This window comes from Colobus angolensis, unplaced genomic scaffold, assembly GCF_000951035.1.
Source record: "Colobus angolensis palliatus isolate OR3802 unplaced genomic scaffold, Cang.pa_1.0 Scaffold15, whole genome shotgun sequence".
Taxonomy (NCBI): Eukaryota; Metazoa; Chordata; class Mammalia; order Primates; family Cercopithecidae; genus Colobus; species Colobus angolensis.
The window spans coordinates 305,716-328,693 of NW_012114599.1; the positions used below are offsets into that span (position 1 = coordinate 305,716).

A 22,978-nucleotide genomic window follows, 5' to 3' on the forward strand; every position below is an offset into this window, starting at 1 on the left:
TTAAATCCCCTCCCTTTTTACCCACCACAATTAACTGATGCTATTCACTCTAAAAGTTATCCTTTTTCCTACACAATCTGACTGAAACTGCGTGTGTCAATTAGATTTCTTGCTGCTCTATGGAGTCTGAGCTATAGAGGTGATTATTTACATATATTATAGCCATGACTGAGGTGTTCTGCACATTGAATAAAATAGGTAAATGTACCAGACAAGGTCAGTTGGTCAGTCCCTAAGAGACTAACTGTGCAAACTCAGCAAGATCTTCTTAGTCTACAGAGAGAAGAAGAAAGTATGTAAGAAAGAGCTACAGCATAGGCCAGGCGTGGTGGCTCATACCTGTAATCCTAGTACTTTGGGAGGCCAAGGCAGGCAAATCACTTGAGCTCCCAAGTTCAAGACAGGCCTGGGCAACATGGCAAAACCCTGTCTCTACAAAAAATACAAAAATTAACCAGGCATGGTAGTGCCTGTAATGCCAACTACTTGGGAGGCTAAGGCATGAGGATCTCTTGAGCCTGGGAAGTGGAGGTTGCAGTAAACTGAGATAGCACCACTGCACTCCAGCCTGGGTGATAGAGCCAGACCTTGTCTCAAAAAAAGAGAAGGGGAGGAGAAGGGGAGTGGGGGGAAGGGGAGGAGAAACGGAGGGGAGGAGAAGGGGAGGAGAAATGGAGGGGAGGGGAAGGGGAGGAAAAAGGGAGGAGAGGGAGGGGAGGGAAGGGTTAGGGGAGGAGAGGGGAGAGGAGAGGAGGAAAAGAAGGAGGGAGGGAGGGAGGGAGGAAGGGAGGGAGAAAGGGAAGAAAGAACTACAGCATGCTAACAAAAATACTTGAGAAATTCTGAAAGTATACTGACATAGAAATTTCTCTACCTATAAAAGAGCTTAGAAATAACATTTACCAAGAGACTGTCTTTATAAGAACCTAAGAAACTTAGAGTATTTTGTTATAAAAATGCAATAGGAAATGTTTACCTTGGACATAATAAAGATGTTCCTGAAAGTAAAAGTAATATGATATCAAAGCCAAGTCTCAGGTAGACTCTCCTGACTTACAGGGCTTAAAGAATAATTTTCTCTTTTAAAATGAACTAGTGTCTCACTCTATCTTTACTACACAGGTTAAAAATGTAGGTAGTGAAATCAATTTAGTGGGTCAACACGATCAATTTTTTTAATGAAACAAAACAGAATCAAACAGATGATATCGGGAAGGCTGTCATATGCTAAAGGCAAGCATAATTTTCTGAAACTTTTGTCTCATTTGTGTTATGTGTGTCAGTCGACATGCAAATATATACTGAGTTGTTAAATTGTATTTCTTAGTGTAGATTCAGGCCAAAAAATGTTAAAGTCACTGTTCAGATGACTTCTCAAGAACTAGGATTTTTCCTAGCATTATCTGAGACTAATAAAAAGGTAACAGATCCAAAATAATTAGGTGATCTCTTAATTATCTCTGTAGTCACCAGTAAAACTATGTAATTGGTTTATGTTAGCACGCAAGGAAAATTATTATTGCTTTGTGATAAGCATACATTTAAATTGACTTTTTGCATTTTTAAAAGATGAGGGGCATGAGAGCAAGCAGAGACACAAATGGAACAACCATGACTTATTCTTTAATGATAAAATACACTACACAAATAAAGAGGCCCAATATAATAACAGTATGTGTAATACGCCATTTAAAAAATCACCAAAGTAAAATGAGATTTTAAAGTTCACAGTGAAGAAGAGGAAAAGAATTTTAGAAACAAATATTGCTGCCTCCCCCAGGCACTTGAACCAACACATTAATTCCCAGCTCCCAGGTGCGTACACCCATATCAATAAATTCAGCCCTTAATTTGCAATAAAATTTGCCTAGGGAAAATACAGAATGACTGGGTGGGCCTGAAAGAAAACAGGAAGAAGACAGTACACTCTTCAACTGTAATCCCAGCACTTTGGGAGGCCGAGGCGGGCGCATCACGAGGTTAGGAGATAAAGACCATCTTGGCTAACACGGTGAAATTCCATCTCTACTAAAAATACAAAAAATTAGCCAGGCATAGTGGTTGGTGGGCACATGTAGTCCCAGCTACTCGGGAGGCTGAGGCAGGAGAATGGCGTGAACCGGGGAGGCGGAGCTTGCAGTGAGCCTAGATCGCGCCACTGCACTCCAGCCTGGGCAACACAGCGAGATTCTGTCTCCAAAAAAAAAAAAAGAAAGTACACTCCTCAGCCCTGGAGTTGGTACATTTCAGAGACAGATGCAAAGGGCTCTTTTTTTTACTTTCCATGTAGAGAATACAGACATTTAATGGAAGGCAACACCCTTGAAAAGAATGCACAGCTCCTGGGAGTTCTCAAGATCCAGAGAAGGATCTGGAATAGCACTGGTAATAAGGAAAAGGTCAATCACTTTTGGATGAAGGTCAATCACTAAGGATAAAGAGGGCCTAATGGGAGAATACAGCTAGGGGACCAGCCCACTCACTAGTACTAACTGAATCCTCATGCGGCTGCCAACTTTAGGCCAGAGACAATACCCCATCCACGTTGCCCAGGGCTCAAAGGAGATCCATCCAGATTTCGAGAAGATATACCAATAGCTGAGCCTCTTGTGTAGGACAGAAAAGTGTTGGAAAAAATTAAACTCCCCAATAGGGTTGCTTTCCAAAAAGATACAGGGAATTTGTCCTGTAACCAGTCAGATCCAGATATCGAATCCTTAAGGAGCTTTAATAGGCCATAACCTACTCATCCCTGCACTGCTTTTTGTGTGACAGTTACTGTCCTTAAAAACACCATTCAGGGATAAAAACAGAGCTCCTAGACTTACAGACCATATGTGCCCTACCTGTTAAGAGCAGCAGAGTGATGGGGAAAATGTTTCTTTGAGAGATGTGAATCTACTAAGGAAGAGAGTATTATAGAATAGCATCGGAATATTAATTTGCTTTGTTTTTATTGCTACAGGAAAATGAGAGCTATTTATCTGATGTTTTGTTTTCTCTCTGTGATTTCAAGACAGTTATCCAGTCCTCCGTATCTCAAATGAAATTGCCAAAGCAGAAGTTCCTGAAGAGAACATCTCTTCTTGACTTTTGTTTTAGAAAACCTAAAATCAATGAAGGAGATCCCTGTTAAGAAAAAGAGAGTGAGGCACTGCCTTTGAAGGGGAAAGGGTTTGCAAAGGGGTCTTCCACTGCACAAAAAAAAACAGAAAAAGTAGGGAGAGAGAAAAACCCACCATGATTAGGAAAAATACAGAAGTATAAAATTTCAAGAAGTAGAACAGGAATCTAACCCACTTCCTCACAATTCCCCAGAAATATAAAGAAGAATGGCCTAGCCAGATGATAAGTCCAGAGAGGCTGATCCTTAGCTATAGGGATCCTAGCCTTGGCAAAAATTTTCATGTTCAAATAATAGTATAGGCATCTGCCTCCAAGGGACCATCTGGGCTTAAACAATCAACATATTTCCAGTAATCAGTACAGAATTAAAACCCAAAGAAGCCTTTTTGAATATTCCACTACTTAAAAGACTCCCAAGGACGTTCTATAACATGGTTTGGTGAGAGGTGGGAGGAATGCTGGTCCCAATCTAATAACTGATACTGACTTTACCATGAAGGGGAACTGAAACGTGATTTAAATTTTACTTCAAGAAAAAAGAAATGTGATACTTTTTCATGTACCATTATCCTGATGCATCTATGCTTTGTAATGGTATAGAATGAGAGTTTTTAAAAACCCTGTTAAGACACAAAACGAAATACATATAAAATTGTGTATTTGTATCTGCATCTGAATTATAATTTTATTAAATTCCATACAGTGAACTACAAATTTGAACAGCTCTCTGCTGGACTATATTTAAAATAAAAATGAATTTCACAATATGCAATATAGTCCAACTGATGTTCACAAAATAGCTGTACTGAGCTCACAAGGTTTACCACTCTGCATCACCAATGGCTTTTGCAAATACATAGTCTCTCCCTCCAAAACACATAACACCATCTTTCAAATAGAATTTCCATTTGTTCTTGCTTCGATGAATCTGGAGGGAGAAAAGTAGTTTACATTAATTAATTTTACAAGTTAAAGGATCACCTGCATTTCTTTGCTACAGTAAGTGGGATTATTCTCACCCTAAATGTGAGTGCCTTAAAACTAAAACCTCCTCAAGATAGTTTATTCATTCCACAAACATTTGAGTTCCTATGTGTTAGACACTGTTTTAGGCACTGGAAATATATTAAGGTACATATATTTCTATACTGTATATTTTATATATAAAAACACACAACCTGTATATGTAAAACCAAAAAAAAATCCCTGCCTTTTAAGAGTTTACATTTTAATAGGGAAGGACAGAAACCTAATACTTAAGTAAATTGTATAGAATATTAAGCTGTCATTTGAGGTGACACTTGAGCAAAAACTTGGAAAGGTAAGGAATAAAGCCAGGCAGATATTGACTCAGAAGCATTCCAGATAAAAGGAACAGAAGTGAACAGTCCTGAAGAGCGGCATGCCTGGATTGCTCAAGAACAGCAAAGAGTCCAGTATGTCTGCAAAGCAATAAACAGGAAAGATGTAGGTAATGTTACCAGAAATGAAAAACTGATACTTCATTGTGAGGAAGAAAGTCACAATAAGGCACTGAACAAGGTCAGAAGATACAGTTTATAATCTGTTAGATTCTGCTGGCTGTTTTCTAGATTTCATAAATCAGCCTAGACACAGACAAAATAAAAAATAAGAAATTTTACTACTTCAAGAGGTAACAAGCCATAAAATCATTGCTACCTCTAAGTAAACTGCAAGTGACTATTTAAAAGCCCTAGGAATATATGATCTGAGATCAAGAGTAAAATTTAAACCTAGTTGTTGACTACAAATAGTCAAGTCCAGGAAAAGCTGTGACTGGTATTCAGATGCATTTTGTGAAGCATAACAAAACACATAAGATAAACCCCTATTTTTGTGGGGGTGGTGGTTTAAGTCCTAGTAAATTTTTTCTGAGTTTTATTCCCAAATTGTCCTGCACAGGCACTTGCACATGTCTTAAAAATCCCTTGGAATACAATAGTGACAACAAAAATCCCAAACTGAGCACAGGTAATAAAATATAACCAGAATTAGCAGGAGAACAGCAACAGAAGCAACAATTCATTGTGGTACCTTTATCTAGTGACTATATTTTTTCTAGATATACAACAATAGTTCAGTGTTAGGAATTTATTAATATAAACATCATATTACTTGAGTTACTGACAAATCGTATAATCACCTCTAATTGTGTTGAAAAAGTATTTAATAAAGCTATTGCATTTTAGATTTTTTAAAACTCAAGGAAAAAAAAGATTAAAAGACTGTGTGTTATACACACACACACACACACACACACACACCACCCATCTCAGCCCAAAAGCCAGTGACACACTTAGTGGGAAAAACCCTGAAAGCATTCTCACTAAAGTCAGGACACAGACAAGGATATCCACCACTACCCAACTTCTTAAACACTGTAGAGGTACCAGCCAATGCAATTAGACAAGAAAAAATAAGTAGAGATATAAAAATTGAGAAGGAATAGATTCATAAATACAGTGATTGTATGTCTCAAAAATCCAAAATAATCAATGAAAAATTACTAAGAATGCTGATATAAAATTAATATACAGAAACAATTCATAGCCTTCATGCATAGAATCAACAGTTGGAAGACATTCCAGAGGAATAAGCTAATTAGCACCACAACCAAAGAGCTAAATAGGAATACACTGAAGAAATACTTGACCTACTGGTAGCATTCAACACTCTCTCCTCTTTGAAATATTCTCCTCACTTGGCTTCTAAAATCCCCTGGTTTTCCACTCTCTGACCACTCCTTAGTTTCCTTTATTGAATCCTCCTTGTATCTCTTACCTCTCAATTTTAAGGTACACCAGGATTCTTATTTTTGCTTATACTCACTTTTGGTGACCCTAGTCTCATGACTTTAAACACCATTTATATGCTGTTGACTCCAAGAATTTATGTCTAGCTCACACCTCTCCCTTAAATCCCAGATTCTCATTCAACTGCTTCAGCATCCTCTCCTGAATGTCAAGTAGATATCTGAAGCAAGTTTAAAACTATGACACTTATACTCTTTTCCCCAAACCTCACAATCTTCCCCACCTCACTGGGAAATGATCACTCATTCTTCTAAGAACTCAAGTAAAAAATCTTAGAGGTATTCTTTATGCTTGCTACTTACGTCCCATATCCAGATCCATCAGTACATGTTAGTTCTACCTACAAAATATATTCATATTCCAAAAACTTCTACCACTACCACTACTATTATTCTTATCTCAGCCGTCATCTTCTCTTGCCCAGATTAATACAATAGCCTCATAACTAGTTCCTGCTTTTACCCGTGTTCCCTGACAACACCCACTTTCAGTCTACTATAAACAGCATACCCAGGGTGTCTGCTAAAAACATAAATCACATGTCATTTCTCTTCTCAAAACTCTCCAATGACCTCCCATCCAAAAACTAAAGCCCTTACAATGGACTACAAGATCCTTCATTTTTCCTAACTTACTGCTCTGGCCTCTGCACTGTTCCCTGAACACATGGGCAAACTCCTACCTCAGGACTTTTGTATTTCTTGTTCCTTCTGTCTAAAATGCTTAAACCCTAATATCCTCACAGTTCATTACCTTACTTCCTTCTGATATTTACCCTATTACATTCTCAATAAGGGACCCCTAGACACTCCATCTAAAATTGCAACCTATTCCTCCCCAACATCATTAATTTAACAAATTTTATTAATATGATCTCAATGAAAATACCAACAGGGTTTTATTTTGAACCAGACATGTTGATTCTGGAGTTAATATGAAAAATAAACAAGAATATCCAGGAAAACTCTGCAAAAAAAAAATAGTAAAGAATTACTAGCCTTACCAGATATTAAAAATCTTAATAATTAAATCACAGTAGCATTGGCCTATGGACCTATGCTATCCCCTTTCTGGGTATTTAATAGATATATCTGCACACATTATGAAAATATCTTATGTACATAGTAATTCAAATCAAAAGACTGAAAAATCACAAATATCCATCAGTAGAGGATTGGTTAAATTTTAGTAATCCTACAATAGGATATTATACAGCTATTAATATCATCACAAAGAAAGCCTCCTTATATGGGAAGATCTGAGAGAAATGTTGTTTAAAGAAAAAAAGCAAGGTACAGAATATAGTGTTATTTATGTTATCTTTTGTATTTGTATTTGAATAAAGAAATTCTATGAAAACTAATATAACTACTTATTTGCATTCAAGACAGGAAAAGGAGCTACTAACAGAAAGCACAAATGGTGAAGGAATGTGAACCAGACTTTTCACTGTATACCTTTTTATAGTATTTTGATTTTTCAATCATGTGTGTGCACTATCTATTCAAAGAAGGAAATGTACATATATATAGACTATTAGACATATAGATATATATAAAGAGATCATATATATACACAAATATATACATAGCTCTCTGTATATATAAAGAAACCATGCTACACCCCTAGAAATTAATCATTGTATAGCATTTAAGGGACAAAGTTAGCTATAAGCAAGTCTGCTAAACTGTCACATGAAGATATAGGATATTCAAATGGTTTCACATTCCACTATAAATAGGGTCCTATTTGTAGCACAGAACATGTCCATCTGTAGTAAAAGGTTTCATTTCACCATTAATTTTCCCTATAATGTCTTTATTATTTAAATCTTTATATTAATTTTAGACATTCTCTAGGCCTCTGAAACAAAATATCTACACCATTTAACTAATTCTCATCCAGTATGTAAACCAGTGGCCTTCATTTAGCTCTTTTCCACTGTACCTGTTTATATTTTCAAAGATTTCCCCCAATTGTTAAATTTTAAAGATAAATTCCATCTGTTAATCAAATCCAAATAAAATATACTAAAGAAGCCAAACATGCTTCTCAAAATTTAATGGACATGCAAATCATTTTGGAGTCTTGTTAAAATGTACATTCTTATCCAGTACTCTGGGGTGGGATTCAGGATTCTGCATTTATAGTACTTTCCCAGAGGAACTGATACTACCTGCCTTTAAAACAAGCTGAGTAAGTCAGCAGAGTGGCACAGCAAAAGCGTGCGGAGACCATAAAACACACTGAATTAGTAAAGCTCTGAAAGACTACTGAAAGTTCTTTCAATTGACTTGAGTTGGGTTACATTCAATACTATTTGAAAAAATCAACCAGTGACCAGCACTGGAAAGTTTTCCTTTCATAAAGATTCACTATAACAGTGTTCCTCACCCCACTTTGACCTTATAGATACATTCTTTTGGCTATCTTCTGACTATATCACTCCCTTTTTAAAATGTTTCAATGGTTCCCCAATGCCCTGCTTTCCATTAACTTTGTTACCGCTGTTCTTAAAATATTCACTAAGTAGAAGTGTTCTAAGATACTAGATTTGTTAGCAGTGTATATTTAATATCACTTCTATCTATTCCATAAGATTATTATAAGAAACAAAAGATAATGTATGAGAAAACACACTGAAAAAATACAAAGTACTATGTAACTAATTACAAGCTATCTCCCACATTGCAGCAAACAAAGGATACCATATCCATAATGGTCTAGAAATTTCTTCATGAGACTTTATGGAGTGCATATATAATTAAGTGCCTTATAATGTTTTTTTCATAGAAGGCAATATATTGTTTATAAGAAACTAAAACAAGTTTCAAACTAAGAACTGTTCCTTTTCTATCCCCTATTCCTTCTTATGTTTATATTTTTATTCAGCATCTAAATTGCCATTTTCTATTTGTATAAAATGTTATAGGGGAGAAAGTGACCCTATTTTCAGAGAAAAAGATTTCTTTTTACAGCAATTCAAAACATTATCCTTTGTTTCCCCTAAATATATTCAAATTGTGACTGGAATAAAAGGCCCATTAGTTATCAAGGAAACACAAATCAAAACCGCAGTAATATACCATTTCACACCCATTAGAATAGTTAGAATTAGAAAGTTGGATCATGGCCAGTGCTGGCCAGGATGTGGAGAAATTGAAATCCTCAAACACTGCTAATAAGAATGTAAAATACTATAGCCACTTTGGAAAATAGTCTAGTAGCTCCTTAAACTGTCACCACATGACCCAGGAATTCAACTCCTAAGTATATGCCAAGACAGATGAAAACATATGTCCATGCAAAAACTTGTACACAAATGTTTACAGAGGCATCATTCATAGTAGCAAAAAGGTATCTGTGGGGTTCAGAACACATCATCCCATATGTATTCTGGCATCCTGACAATTGAAAAAATGGCAGAAGCAGGAAGGTCTGTCTGACCTTGCCCTCGCCCTTCTCCCCTGAACCAAGCCATGAAAGAATTATCTGACCTTCCTCTAAAGTAAGCCGTAAAACCTTTATTACAGAGGTCCCTACCCTGTACACAAAGGAAAATAAGTGTCCTTATTTCTGAAGACACAGAGACACAAAAATCTGAACAAACAGGTCTTACTAAGCTCCCTCCAGTTAATTGCCATTATATCATATACTTTTTTCCTCTGCTCATACTTCCATATGACTGTCCAGGAAAATACTTTTCCCTGTTTCTTTGGGTCTTCATTTCTAAAGATTCCTGTGTCGGCCAGGCACGGTGGCTCAGGCCTGTAATCCCAGCACTTTGAGAGGCCGAGGCAGGCAGATCACGAGGTCAGGAGATCAAGACTATCCTGGCTAACACGGTGAAACCCTGTCTCTACTAAAAATACAAAAAAATTAGCTGGGCATAGTAGCGGGCACCTGTAGTCCCAGCTACTCGGAAGGCTGAGGCAGGAGAACAGCATGAACCCGGGAGGCAGAGCTTGCAGTGAGCTGAGATCACACCACTGCACTCCATCCTGGGCAACAGAGCAAGACTACGTCTCAAAAAAAAAAAAAAAAAAATTTCCTGTTTCAGTAAAATGTACATTAAAATAAATTTGAATGATTTTCTCACTAATCTGTCTTTTTCTAGGTGCCTCAACCAGAAATAGCAATGGGTGAGGAAAAGGTATTAATTTTTTCTCCCCTACAGTGGAAACAACTCAAATATCCATCAATAGACAAATGGAAAAAAAAATGTGGTATATCCATTCAATAGACCGTTATTCAGCAATTTTTTTAAAAAACGAAGATCTGATATATGTTACAACATGGATGACTCTTGAAAACACCGTGCTAAGTGAAAGAAGCCGGTAAGAAAAGACCACATATTATATAATCCCTTTCATATGAAATTCCAGAATAGGAAAATCCACAGAAATAGAGAGTAGATCAGTGGTTTCTTAGGCCTAGGGGCTTGGAGTAGTGGAAATGGGGAGAATACTGCCCTGAGAATTAAAAAGTATGGGGTTTCTTTTTGAGGTGATAAAATGGTTCTAAAATTGACTGTGATAATTGTTATACATATCCATGAATATACTAAACAAACCATTGAATTGTATACTTTAAATAGGTGAATTGTATACTGTGTTAATTATATCTCAAAGCCACTTTAAGAATATAAATATTCATGAATGAAGGACAAAACCTCCCCATTTGACTATATAATCACAGCTGTAGTGTTTTTTAAAAAGCAGTATTATTTTTTGTTGCTAGAGTTAAACTGCTACTAACATAATCTCTAGGCTGGAAACCTGAGAGACACCTTCAGCTAATGACCAAGTCCCACTGATTCTTCCATCATAACCTCTGACTTTTCCATGTTCTTACACTGCCATCCTCAGTCTGGGCTCTGGGCTCTGGGGACTTCACATCTGCCCTGCCCACTTTTACCATTTGCTTTTTCCAAATCAAACATATCTAGCTTTTAAACCCAATTACAGTTTTCTCAATAACCTTCTCAGAAGGCTAATGTCCCTCAGAACAAGTTTAGATTTTTCCTACTAGCATTCAGGATATTCTAATCTGCTTTCTACTTTGTCTCCCAACCCAGCTTCATTTCCTAGTACTATACACCCAATAAGAGAACACTTGGTTCAAGCCAGAGCTATCTCTTCAGTGTGCCTTGTACATACTACATCCATTCATTTCTCTGCTTTTTATTGGGCTATTCTATTCTGATGCTTATTCTCCATATTTACCTGTATCCTACAAATCATTCAAGGCCCATTTCAAAACCCCACATCACCCATGAAGGATTTGTGGGGAACTCCAACTACAAATGATTTGTTACATTTCCTAGCCACCTCTAGCACTTACGATCTGTGCTGCATATCTTAGCATTTGATTTACGTGCTACTCATCTTAGCATTTGATTTACATTCCACATATTTTAGCATTTGGTTTACCTGTCACATATTTTAGCTGTTGGTTTACCTACCATCTCATTGCATGTCTTTCTAGTTTTCCAAAAGAAACATCTTGTTTCAATAAGATCATTACTTCCTTAAGGACTATCACCTTTTCTGGTATCACTGAGATCACACAGCACAGTGCTAGACCCAAAATACACACTCAGAATTTCCAGAATTACACTGCTGTTTTGATTAATTGTGAAGTGTAACTCACCATCTTATTTCCCATCATTTTACATACCTTTCTACTATAAATGCAATTAATAAACCCAAAGTCCAAAAGGTAAATACAGTACCTTATCATACTGACAGACAATTACATTATCCGTCTCAAACAGGTCTGGCACATCCTGTTCACTAACATCATCTCCAGAATTTAAAGGGTCCTAAAGATGAAAGATGATCACATTAAGGAATTTTATGATGCTTTTAATTTTTTAAAGATAAAGAGACATACAAAAAATTAACTTGGCATGGTGGCACACTACTGTAATCCCAGCTACTCGGGAGGGTAAAGTAGGAGAATCATCTGAGCCCAGTAAGTTGAGGCTGCAGTGAGCCATGATTGCACCACTTCACTCAAGCCTCAGCAACAGACTGAGACTCCATCTCGAAAACCAAACCAAAACAAAACAAAGAAATAAAGGAACCTAGAGCAGCAGAATATAATTGCACTAAAAGTCAAACAGCCTGGATTTAAATTTACCCTGTTTGAGCCGGGTGCAGTGGCTCACGCTTATAATCCCAGCACTTTGAAAGGCCGAGGCAGACAGATCACTTGAGGCCAGGAGTTCAAGACCAGCCTGGCTAACATGGTGAAACTCCATCTCTACTAAAAATATAAATATTAGCTGGGCATGGTGGTGTGCCTGTAATCCCAGCTACTTAGGAGACTGAGGCATGAGAATCATTTGAACCCAGGAGGCAGAGGTTGCAGTGAGCCAAGATCACACCAGTACACTCCAGCCTGGGCAACAAAGCAAGACTCTGTCTCAAAAAAAGAAATAAAAAATAAAAAATAAATCCCTGTTTGGCCATTTAATAATTACAAGACTGAGCTTAGGCAAGTTACTAATTCTCTCCATATCTCAGTTTCCTCATATCTAAAATCAGGATAGGAATAAGAACCATAGGACTTTGGGACTATTAAGATAAGGCAGGTAAGACTTAATATGATGCCTGGTACATATGTAAAGCTACCATAAATGGTAGCTAATACTACTTATACACTTCTTAATAATCACACTCTACCTGCAGTTTACGACATTTATTAGAATTAGAGCAGATACTATATGTTTCTACCAGGCTGCCTTCTTTAACAGCCATTCCCATTCCCTAGATCACCTACTACCTCTACTTAAGATCAATACAAAAGCCCATTCCCAAATATTTATTATTGATTTTAAATTACAGTTGAAGATTAAAAGTTTAAATCCAAGGATATATTAAGTCTTTTTTTTTTTTTTAACCTCTGCATCCTGTGACTCTTTTGCGTCAGTCTGCTGAGTAGTTAGGTTTACAGGCATGTGCCACCATGCCCAGCTAATTTTTGTTTTATTAGTAAAGACAGGGTTTCAACATGTTGGCCCAAGCTGGCCTCAAACTCCAAACCTCAAATGATCCACCAGCCTCAGCCTCCCAAACTGCTGGGATTACAGGCTTGGGCTACCATGCCCAGCCCCAAATAAGTCTTATTTCAAAAGAGTAAAGAAAAGATTAATCTTGCTATTCCTTTTGGTTCCAAAGCATAATAAAGTAGAAATGTTATAAATTAATAAAGAAAGTCTCAGCTCAGAAGCCATCCTCACCTCTTCTACAATGTCTACTTGAGGATCTTCTTTATCGCTACTGTTTGTGGCTGAATCCTCATTTGAAATACTGTCAGCTTCTTCTTCAAGTACCTTCAGATCTCCCGCATCAATAACCCCTAGAAATTCATTCTCATCTACATCTCCTGCACTTCCTATTTCTTCATTGGAAGATGTATCACCGGTTCCATCGACTTGAATTATTTCGCCAGTATCATCATCAGTAACCCGAATGCTTAAATCCACCTGTGAATTAGAATCCTAAATAAAGAAAGAAATACACTAAAGTTCAAGTCAAATAAGGCATATAAAATATTGAATCCAAATTTAAAATTAACAGACAATCCACAAATGGTCACTTCAAGCAAATTTCTGCCTTATGACAGTAAAATCTGAATAAGCCTAGCATTTCTATGTAATGTAGGAATAATTTTTTAAATTATAAATAAAGTAACCACCCACTTACAATCATAGGGAGACAGCAAATCAGTTCATTACTTTCAGATAATATTTACCAGGTTTTATACATACCATCTAAATTTATATAGTACCTATTAGGATTTAACTATTTCATTTGACTCTAAACAATAATTCAATGAAACAGAAAAGACAAATGTCATTGTGCTTAATATATAAATAAAAATGTAAAGGATTATACTAAGTGAAATAAGCCAAACACAGAAGGACAAACCTTAGATGATTCCACTTATATGAGGCACCTAGAATAGGCAAATTCACAGAAACAGAAAGTAAAATCGAGGTTACTAGGGGCTATGAAGAGGGGAATGAAAAGTTATTGTTTAATGAGTATAGAGTTTCTGTTTGAGAAGATTAAAAAGTACTGGAAATAGAGAGCGGTGATGGTTGTACAACACTGTGAATGTATTTAGTACCACTGAAATGTACACCTAAAAATGGGTAAAATGGCAAATTTTTATGTTATAGATAATTCACTGCAGCAAAAGTAAAAAACACATAAAGGAAATTTAGTAGTCACTTCTGGTCACGTAGATGGCTATTATTTTACCATTACCTTCATCCAGTACAGTTAACAAGTATTTTATAGGCATTTTCTTATTTATTTATTTATTTATTTATTTATTTATTTATTTATTTATTTATTTATTTTTTGAGACAGACTCTCGCTCTGTTGCCCAGGCTGGAGTGCAATGGCACAATCTCGGCTCACTGCAAGCTCCGCCTCCCAGGTTCAGGAAATACTCCTGCCATAAGCCTCCTGAGTAGCTGGGACTACAGGCGCCCGCCACCACATCCGGCTAAGTTTTTGTATTTTTAGTGGAGATGGGGCTTCACCGTGTTAGCCAGGATGGTCTCAGTCTCCTGACCTCATGATCTGCCCGCCTCGGCCTCCCAAAGTGCTGAGATTACAGGCATGAGCCACAGCACCTGGCCTGCACTCTTCACTCTTCAATGTAGGGTTCTATATTGGTCATACTATACTACCCACCCCCCAATTAATTTGTCATAGGTAGGACAAAGATCAATAAAATGTCAAGCTCCTTAAGATCAGGGGTCGTTTTATGATTATATATGCTACAGAATCTATAGCAGTAGTTCTTAACCTCTTTGGAAAAGTCAGAGGCCCCTTGAAAACTTGATGAAAGCTCCAGATGCTATAATGCTGGTTGTTTTGGAAATCCATACATATGTTGACACACATGTTGCATAAACAACAGGTTACATTAACTTTAAGACTGAAGTATAGAAGTGTAGCCCAAGTATATGGAAAAGATGACTTTCCATCCTTTAAAATCAGAAATACAAAGGTCATACTAAGTGAAATAAGGCAAACAGAGAAGGATAAACCTTATATGATTCCACTTATATGAGGTACCTAGAACAGGCAAATTCATAAAAACGGAAAGTAAAATCAAGGCTTACAGGGGCTACGAAGAGGGGAATGAAGAGTGATATAGCACCCAGAGGGCTTTCATCAAATCAGCCTGGAAAGTCTTGGGAATTTTAACAGTCAAGAAGGCTACTAACAGAAGCCAAGAAGTTTTACTAAGATTTGAATAGATGCCCTTTATTTATATTTCTTCTGAGTTTGCAAGTCATAGGTGATGTTTAATACAATAATAAAGATACAACTTTAATAATCTCAATAACTTAAGATACAACTTTAATAATATGCATATACTCAACTTAGTTTTTGAGCGAACAACTGCCCTTCTAGGGTTCAAACCCATATGAATATTACCAATAATGAACTCTCAAAAAAGTATACCCAACAAATAATGCTGTGTAGAAAAATTCAAATTAATAGACCAAAATTATGTAAGTTTACATGTAATTAATTTTACTACATTGGAAACAGATTTCCTTCACAGATGAAATATAAGGAATATCACATGTATGCAAAAATTAGTGACTATGTGCTCAAAAATGAAAATAAGTCCAAATTACATAAATAAGATAAATTTGTACTCTGCTATGAATAAATTAGAGAAATCTTAGAGGGCCCACTGCCCATAATGTAAAAGCTGAAAAGAATGCTACTACCACACTAACAATGAACAAAAGCTGGATAAATTTACAAAATCACAACTTTTCTTGAAGCAGCCTGAAATCCAAGGAGGGACACTCCTTACAGATGGGACATACAAACATATCTCTCTATAGAAAAGTAATGCCTATTTCCAACTATAAATACTATTTACCTCAGTCTCTCCTTTATTTATATAAGATGTCTGACATTCAATCAAAAATGAGGCCGGGCACAGACACTCACGCCTGTAATCCCAGCACTTTGGGACGCCAAAGCTGGCAGATCACTTGAGCCCAGAAGTTCAGGACTAGTCTGGGAAATATAGCAAGATCCTATCTCTACAAAAAATACAAAAATAATAATAATAATAATAACTGGGAGTGATGGTGCGTGCTGAGGAGGTGGAGGCAGGAAGATCACCTGAGCCCAGGGAGGTTGAGGCTGCAGTGAGCTGTGATTGCACCACTGCACTCCAGCCTAACTGACAGAGTGAGACCCTTCTCAAAAATAATAATACAAACAAAAAGCAACAAAAACCAACCATCACACTGCAAAACAATCAAGAGAACCAGACTCAGAGATAGTTAGAAATGTCAGACTATGATTGATACACCAAATAATTTAGTGAAAAAAGCGGAAAAAAAATCCATGAACAAATAAATAATTTCAGCACAGATAACAAGTTTGGGGAGTTAGGAAAAGAAAGAAAAAAGAAAAACAAGAATTTTAACACAAAATTCTAAAAATAAAAACCACAATATCAGAGTAAAAATTTCATCTGAAGGGGTCATCAGTAGATGTGACACAGCAAAAAAGAATCAAAAACATTCAGGAAAACAGAAAAAAGGAAGAACACAGACACACACACACACACACACCCTGACAAGTTGATTAATAACTATATTAAATATAAATGGCCTAAACATCTCATTTAAAAGATAGAGATTATCAGACTGGATTAAATTAGCAAGACTCAACCATATGCTGTCTATCTGGGAGGCTTAGGTGGGCAGATCACAAGGTCAGGAGTTCAAGAGCAGCCTGGTCAATATGGTGAAACCCCATCTCTATTAAAAATATTTTTTAAAAATTAGCTGGGCATGGTGGCACATGCCTATAATCCCAGCTATTCAGGAGGCTGAGGCAGGAAAATTGCTTGAATCCAGGAGGCGGAGCTTGCAGTGAGCCAAGATTGCGCCACTGCACTCCAGTCTGGGCGACAGAGCAAGACACTATCAAAAAAAAAAGTGGGGGGGAGAGAAAGAAAGAAACTCACTTTAAATACAGTGACACAGGTAGGTTAAAAGTAAATGAACAGAAAAAACACATACCATGTGAACACTAATCAAAATAAACCTAAAACTGCTCTATTAATATCAGAAAATGTAAACTTCAGAACCAGAAATATTATCAGAGATAAATAAAAAACATTAAATAATAATAAAGGGATCAATTGAAGAAGATGACTATCCTAAATACTTATATACCTACAAACATAGCTTCAAAAATAAACTAAAAAGTAATAAAAGTAAAAGAAGAAATAGACAAATCTACTATTACAGGTAAAGGCTTAAAATTCCTCTCTCAGTAGTCAATAGAAAAAGTGGACTGAAATTCAGTGACGACATGGAAACCCTGGACAATGCAATCAATCAACTTGACCTAATTAATATATAAAGAATACCCCACCCAAAAATAGCCAAATCCCTTCAAGAGCACACATCATGTTTGCCAAGATAAACCATATTCTGAAACACAAAACAAACCCTGACAAATTTAAAATATATAAAGTATATTCTCTGACCACAAAAGAATTACACTAGAAACCAATAACAGAAAGATATCTGGAAAATTCCCCAAATATTTAAAAATTAAACAACACAATTCTAAATACCCAATGGTCAAAGATTAAATCACAAAAGAAATTAGAAAATAATTGTAATTGAATGCAAATGAAAACATAATGTCCAAACTTTTGAGATGTACCCAAAGCAGTGCCTAGGGGGAAATTTATATCATTAAATTATTATATCAGAAAATAAGTATGTCTCAAATCAATGGCCTAATATTCCACCTCAAGAAACTAGAAAAAGAAGGCCAAAATAAGTCCAAGTAAACAGAAGGAAGAAAATAATAAAAATTTTAAAAGGGAAATAAAGTGAAATTAAAAACCGAAAAAAAAAAAAGAGAGAGAGAGAGAGAAATCAGTAAGGCCAAAAGTTCATTCTTTGAAATTATTAATAAAAGTGAAAAACCTGGCCAGGCAGGGTGGCTCACACCTGTAATCTCAGCACCTTAGGAGGCCAAGGCAGGCGGATCACTTGAGGTCAAGAGTTGGAGACCAGCCTGGCCAACAGGGTGAAACCCAGTCTCTACTAACAATACAAAAATTAGTCAGGTGTGGTGGCGTACACCTGTAATCCCAGCTAGTCGGGAGGCTGAGGCATGAGAATTACTTGAACCCAGGAGGTGCAGATTGCAGTGAGCCAAGATCACACCACCTGAACTCCAGCCTGAGCAACAGAGCAAGGCTGTCTCAAAAAAATAAAATAAAATTGAAAAACCTCTAGCACGACAGAGAGAGAAAGAGTGAGAGACAGACAGACAGAAGACACAAGCAAACAGTATTAATAATTAAAGAAGGGATGTTACACAGATCCTCGAGGCATTAAAATAATATATTATCAACTTTCAATAAATTTTACAACTTAAGTAAAATGGATAAATTCATTTAAAGAAACTACCAAAATTTACTCAAGAAGAAACAGATAACCTAAAGACACATATCAGTTAAAGAAATTTAATTCCATTAAAAACCTTCCCACAAAGAAAAATTCTAAATTCAGAAAGCTAAAAACTCTATCAGAAAACAGGAGAGATACAGATATAGAGCAATTCATTTTATGAAACTAACATTTTCCTAATACCCAGCACAAAATAAGAAAACTACAGACCAGTATTCCTCATGAACATAGAAGCAAAAATCCACAATGAAATTTTAGCAAATTGAATCCAGCAATGCATAAAATGAATAACATAATATTACAAAATGAAGTTTATCCTGAGAATGCATTTGAAAGTTGAACATTCAAAAGTCAGTGTATCTCACCATATCAAAACATGAAAGAAGGAAACCCATTTGTTTCAATAGATATAGGGGAAAATTGTTTAAACTTAACGTCAACTCATGATTAAAAAAAACAAAGTACATTAAAGAAAACTTTTTCCATCTGATAAAGGATATCTACAAAAAAAAAATATTAAAACCATACAGCTAACATAGTACTTGATGAAAGATAGAATGGTTTCCCCTTAAAATCAGGAACGAGCTTTCTGCTCTCAGCACTCTTATTTAATTTTGTACCGGAAGTCCTAAATCAGTGCAATAAGCTAAGAAAAAAAAGGCTATGGGAAGAAATATATATATACACCCATATTGATATATATACTTTATAAACATATATATATATAACATAATGTCCGAACTTTTGAGATGTACCCAAAGCAGTGCCTAGAGAAATTTATAGCATTAAATTTATGCTATTTTTTTTTTGAGACGGAGTCTGGCTCTGTCACCCAGGCTGGAGTGCAGTGGTGCGGTCTCCGCTCACTGCAAGCTCTGCCTCTCCGGTTCATGCCATTCTCCTGCCTCAGCCTCCCGAGTAGCTGGGACTACAAGCGCTCACCACCACGCCCAGCTAATTTTTTGTATTTTTAGTAGAGACAGGGTTTCACCATGTTAGCCAGGATGGTCTCTATCTCCTGACCTTGTGATCCACCCGCCTCGGCCTCCCAAAGTGCTGGGATTACAGGCGTGAGCCACTGCTCCCGACCCCAAAGGGTCTACAAAACAACTACTAAAATTATTAAGTGGGTTTAATAAGGTCACAGGATATTAGGTCAATTTACAAAATTCAACTGCATGTCTATATAGTAGCAATAAACAATTAGAAATTGAAATTTTAAAACACTACCTTTAGACCAGGTGTGGTGGCTTATGCCTGTAATCCCAGCACTTTGGGAGGACAAGACAAAAGGATCGCTTGAGTTCAGGAGTTCAAGACCAAACTTATCTCTACTAAAAATAAAAATGTTTAAAAATTACCCAGGTATAGTGTTGTGTACCTACAGTCCCAGCTACTCAGGAGGCTGAGGCAGGAAAATCACTTGAGCCTGAGAGATCAGGGCTGCCGTGAGCTATGACCTGCCACTGCTCTCCAGCCTAGGCAACACAGCAAGACGCTGTCTCAAAATATACGAATAAAAATAATTTTTAAAATGTTTATTATACAGCATTTTATGTTTTAAAAAATTATTTTCATAAAATCCATTTTTACATTAGAGATCTCAAAATGGGAAAATAACAATGTTTTATACTTTAATACTTGTAGGCAGATTGTTTTAGGACAAGTAAAATAAACGGATTTGAAGGATTAAGTTTCAGTTTTGATTGACTGATTGAGATAGGATCTTACTCTATTGCCCAGGCTTAAATGCTGTGGCCCAATCTCAGTTCACTGCAGCCTTGACCTCCTGGACTCAAGCAATCCTCCCACCTCAGTCTCCCGAGTAGCTGGAAGTGCAGGAGGGCAGCACCATGCCCAGCTAATTTTTTTGTATTTTTTATATTGATGGGGTTTTGCCATATTGCCCAGGCTGGTCTTGAACTCCTGGACTCAAGCAATCCTCCTTCTTCAGCCTCCCAATGTGCTGGGACTACAGCCATGAGCCACTATGCCCAGCCAAGTTTCAGTTTAGAATGTGTAATATTTTAATACATCTACAAGGGAGACCTCTTTCCTAAATGGAACTTCTCTTTTTTTTTTTTAACTTTTACTTTAGGTTCAGGGGTATACGTACAAGTTTGTTATGTAGGTAAACTATGTGTCATGTGGGTTTAGTTTACAGATAATTTCATCACTCAGGTAATAAGCACAGTACTCAATAGCTATTTTTTCTGATCCTCTCCCTCCTCCCACACTCCACCCTCAATTATTCCCATGTTCATTGTTCCCCTCCTAGTATCCATGTGTTCTTGTTGTTTAGCTCCCACTTATAAGTGAGAACACGTGGTAGTTGGAAATAAATTTTAAAAATTATATACCTTTAAAGCATCAAGAGAAAAGCAACTCACCTACGTATAAGGAATCCCCATTAAGTGTTCTGGTAGATTCCTCAGCAGAAGTTTGAAGACCATAAGGCAGTGGGATGACATATTTAAAGTGTTTTTTTAAAAAAAAACAACCAAGATTTCTGTATCTGGCAAAATTATTTTTCAAAAATAAGGGAGGGAGCTGCTTCCAGTCTCTCTCTCCCACTGCAAAACCCAGCTAGAGTAGTTCCTATTGCCATGGATCTCCTTGAATAAATTCTGCCTTACCATCCTTTAAAAAATGAAAGATAAATTAAGACATTCCTAGATAAAAACCAAGGGAATTCATTATCATTAGATTTTCCCTACAAGAAATATTAAAAGGAGTCCTTTAAATTAAAATGAATAGATGCTAGATAGTAACGTGAAGCTACACAAAATGTAAAATTATCTGGTAAAGGTAAAGAGATGGACAAATACAAAAATCAGTGTTAACATAATTTTAGTTTATAATTGATTTTATTCTTCTACATCATTTAAAAGAGAAAAGCATAAAAAAATCTATGTTAATGGGTAAATAATATATAAAAAAGTAATCTGTAACAACAATAAGACAAAGTGGGGGAGGGCAAAGTTGTAAAGGAGTAAACTTTTTGTATGTGATTGAATTTAAGTGGGTATCTGATTAAAAGAGATTATTACAAGCCTAAAATATTGTATGTAATACCCATGGTAACCACAAAGAAAATATCTATAGAATGTTCACAAAGGAAATGAGAAGGGAAACCAAAAATCAATTATACACAAAGGAAGGTAACAAAGGAGGAAATCACAGAAAACCTAAATACATATAGAAAACAGCAAAACGGCAAGAGTTAGTTCTTTCCAATTAGTAATTACTATAAATGCAAATGAATTAAATTCCCCAATCAAAAGACATAGTTTAGGAGAATGGATAAAATACAAGATCCAACTATATGCTCTCTATAAGAGATTAAATATCTAGGACATGAATAGGCTGAAAGTGAAAAGATAGAAAAATAAATTCCATGCAAATGATAACCAATAGAGCTGCAATGGTTATGTTACCACTAGAAAAAATGGATTTTAGGTCAAAAACTGTTATTTAAAAAGAAAAAAAAAATTTAAATTACATAATGAAAAAAGAATCAATTTACCAAGAAGATATAACAATTATAAATGCATGTGCACCAAACATTAGATCTCCTAAATATATGCAACAGGCCGGGTGCAGTGGTCCACACTTGTAATCCCAGTACTTTGGGAGGCTGAGGCAGGTGGATTACTTGAAGTCAGGAGTTCGAGATCAGACTGGCCAATATGGTGAAACCCTGTCTGTACTAGAACTACAAATATTAGCCAGGAGTGGTGGTGGGTGCCTATAATCTCAGCTACTCAGGAGGCTGAGGCAGGAGAATCACCTGAACCCAAAGGCAGAGGTTGCACTGAGCCAAGATTGTGCCACTGCACTACAGCCCTGGCAACAGAGTGAAACTCTGTCTCAAAAAAAAAAAAAAAAATCTGGGGATGAAGTGAAAACAATGGGGAGGGAAATGTATACCTATAAATGCTTACATTTTAAAAGATCAATCTCAAATTAACAGTTTAACTTTACATCTTAAAAAACTATAAAGGAAAGAACAAATCAAACCTAAAGCTAGCAGAATGAAATAAATAATAATGTTAGAGAAAAAGAAAACACAGAAATGAGAAACAATAGAGAAAAATTGACAAAACCAAGAGTTGCTTCTTCAAAAAGATCAATAAAATTGATAAACCTTTATAACTAGACTGATAAGAAGAAGAGAAGACTCAACTAAAATTATCAATGAGGGTTGGCCACGGTGGCTCACGCCTGTAATCACAGCACTCTGAGAGGCTGAGGCAGGTGGATCACTTGAGGCCAGGAGATGGAGACCAGCCTGGCCAGCATGGCAAGACCCCATCTCTACTAAAAATACAAAAATTAGCTGGGCATAGTAGAGCACACCTGCAATCCCAGCTACTCAGGAAGCTGAGGCACAAGAATCATTTGAACTCAGGAGGCAGAGGTTGCAGTGAGCCGGGATCACACTGCCGCACTTCAGCCTGGGCAACAGAGACTGTTTCAATAATAATGATAATAATAATAATAATAAAATTATAAATAA

General features: G+C 36.4%; 1 protein-coding gene across 2 annotated transcripts in view; it reads right to left on the reverse strand.

Annotated features, from left to right (window-relative positions):
* Positions 1-3,778: 3,778 nt before the first annotated feature.
* GTF2A1L (general transcription factor IIA, 1-like) overlaps positions 3,779-22,978 on the reverse strand; it is a 68,444-nt gene continuing 49,244 nt past the window's right edge. For both annotated transcript variants that reach the window (XM_011935849.1, XM_011935848.1), the window contains 3 exons: positions 13,207-13,467; positions 11,695-11,784; positions 3,779-4,054 (listed from right to left, as the gene is read on the reverse strand). In XM_011935849.1, coding sequence (XP_011791239.1) covers positions 3,947-4,054; positions 11,695-11,784; positions 13,207-13,467 — 459 coding nt within the window. In that variant the 3' untranslated portion in view covers positions 3,779-3,946. The remainder of the gene's footprint in view (positions 4,055-11,694; positions 11,785-13,206; positions 13,468-22,978) is intronic.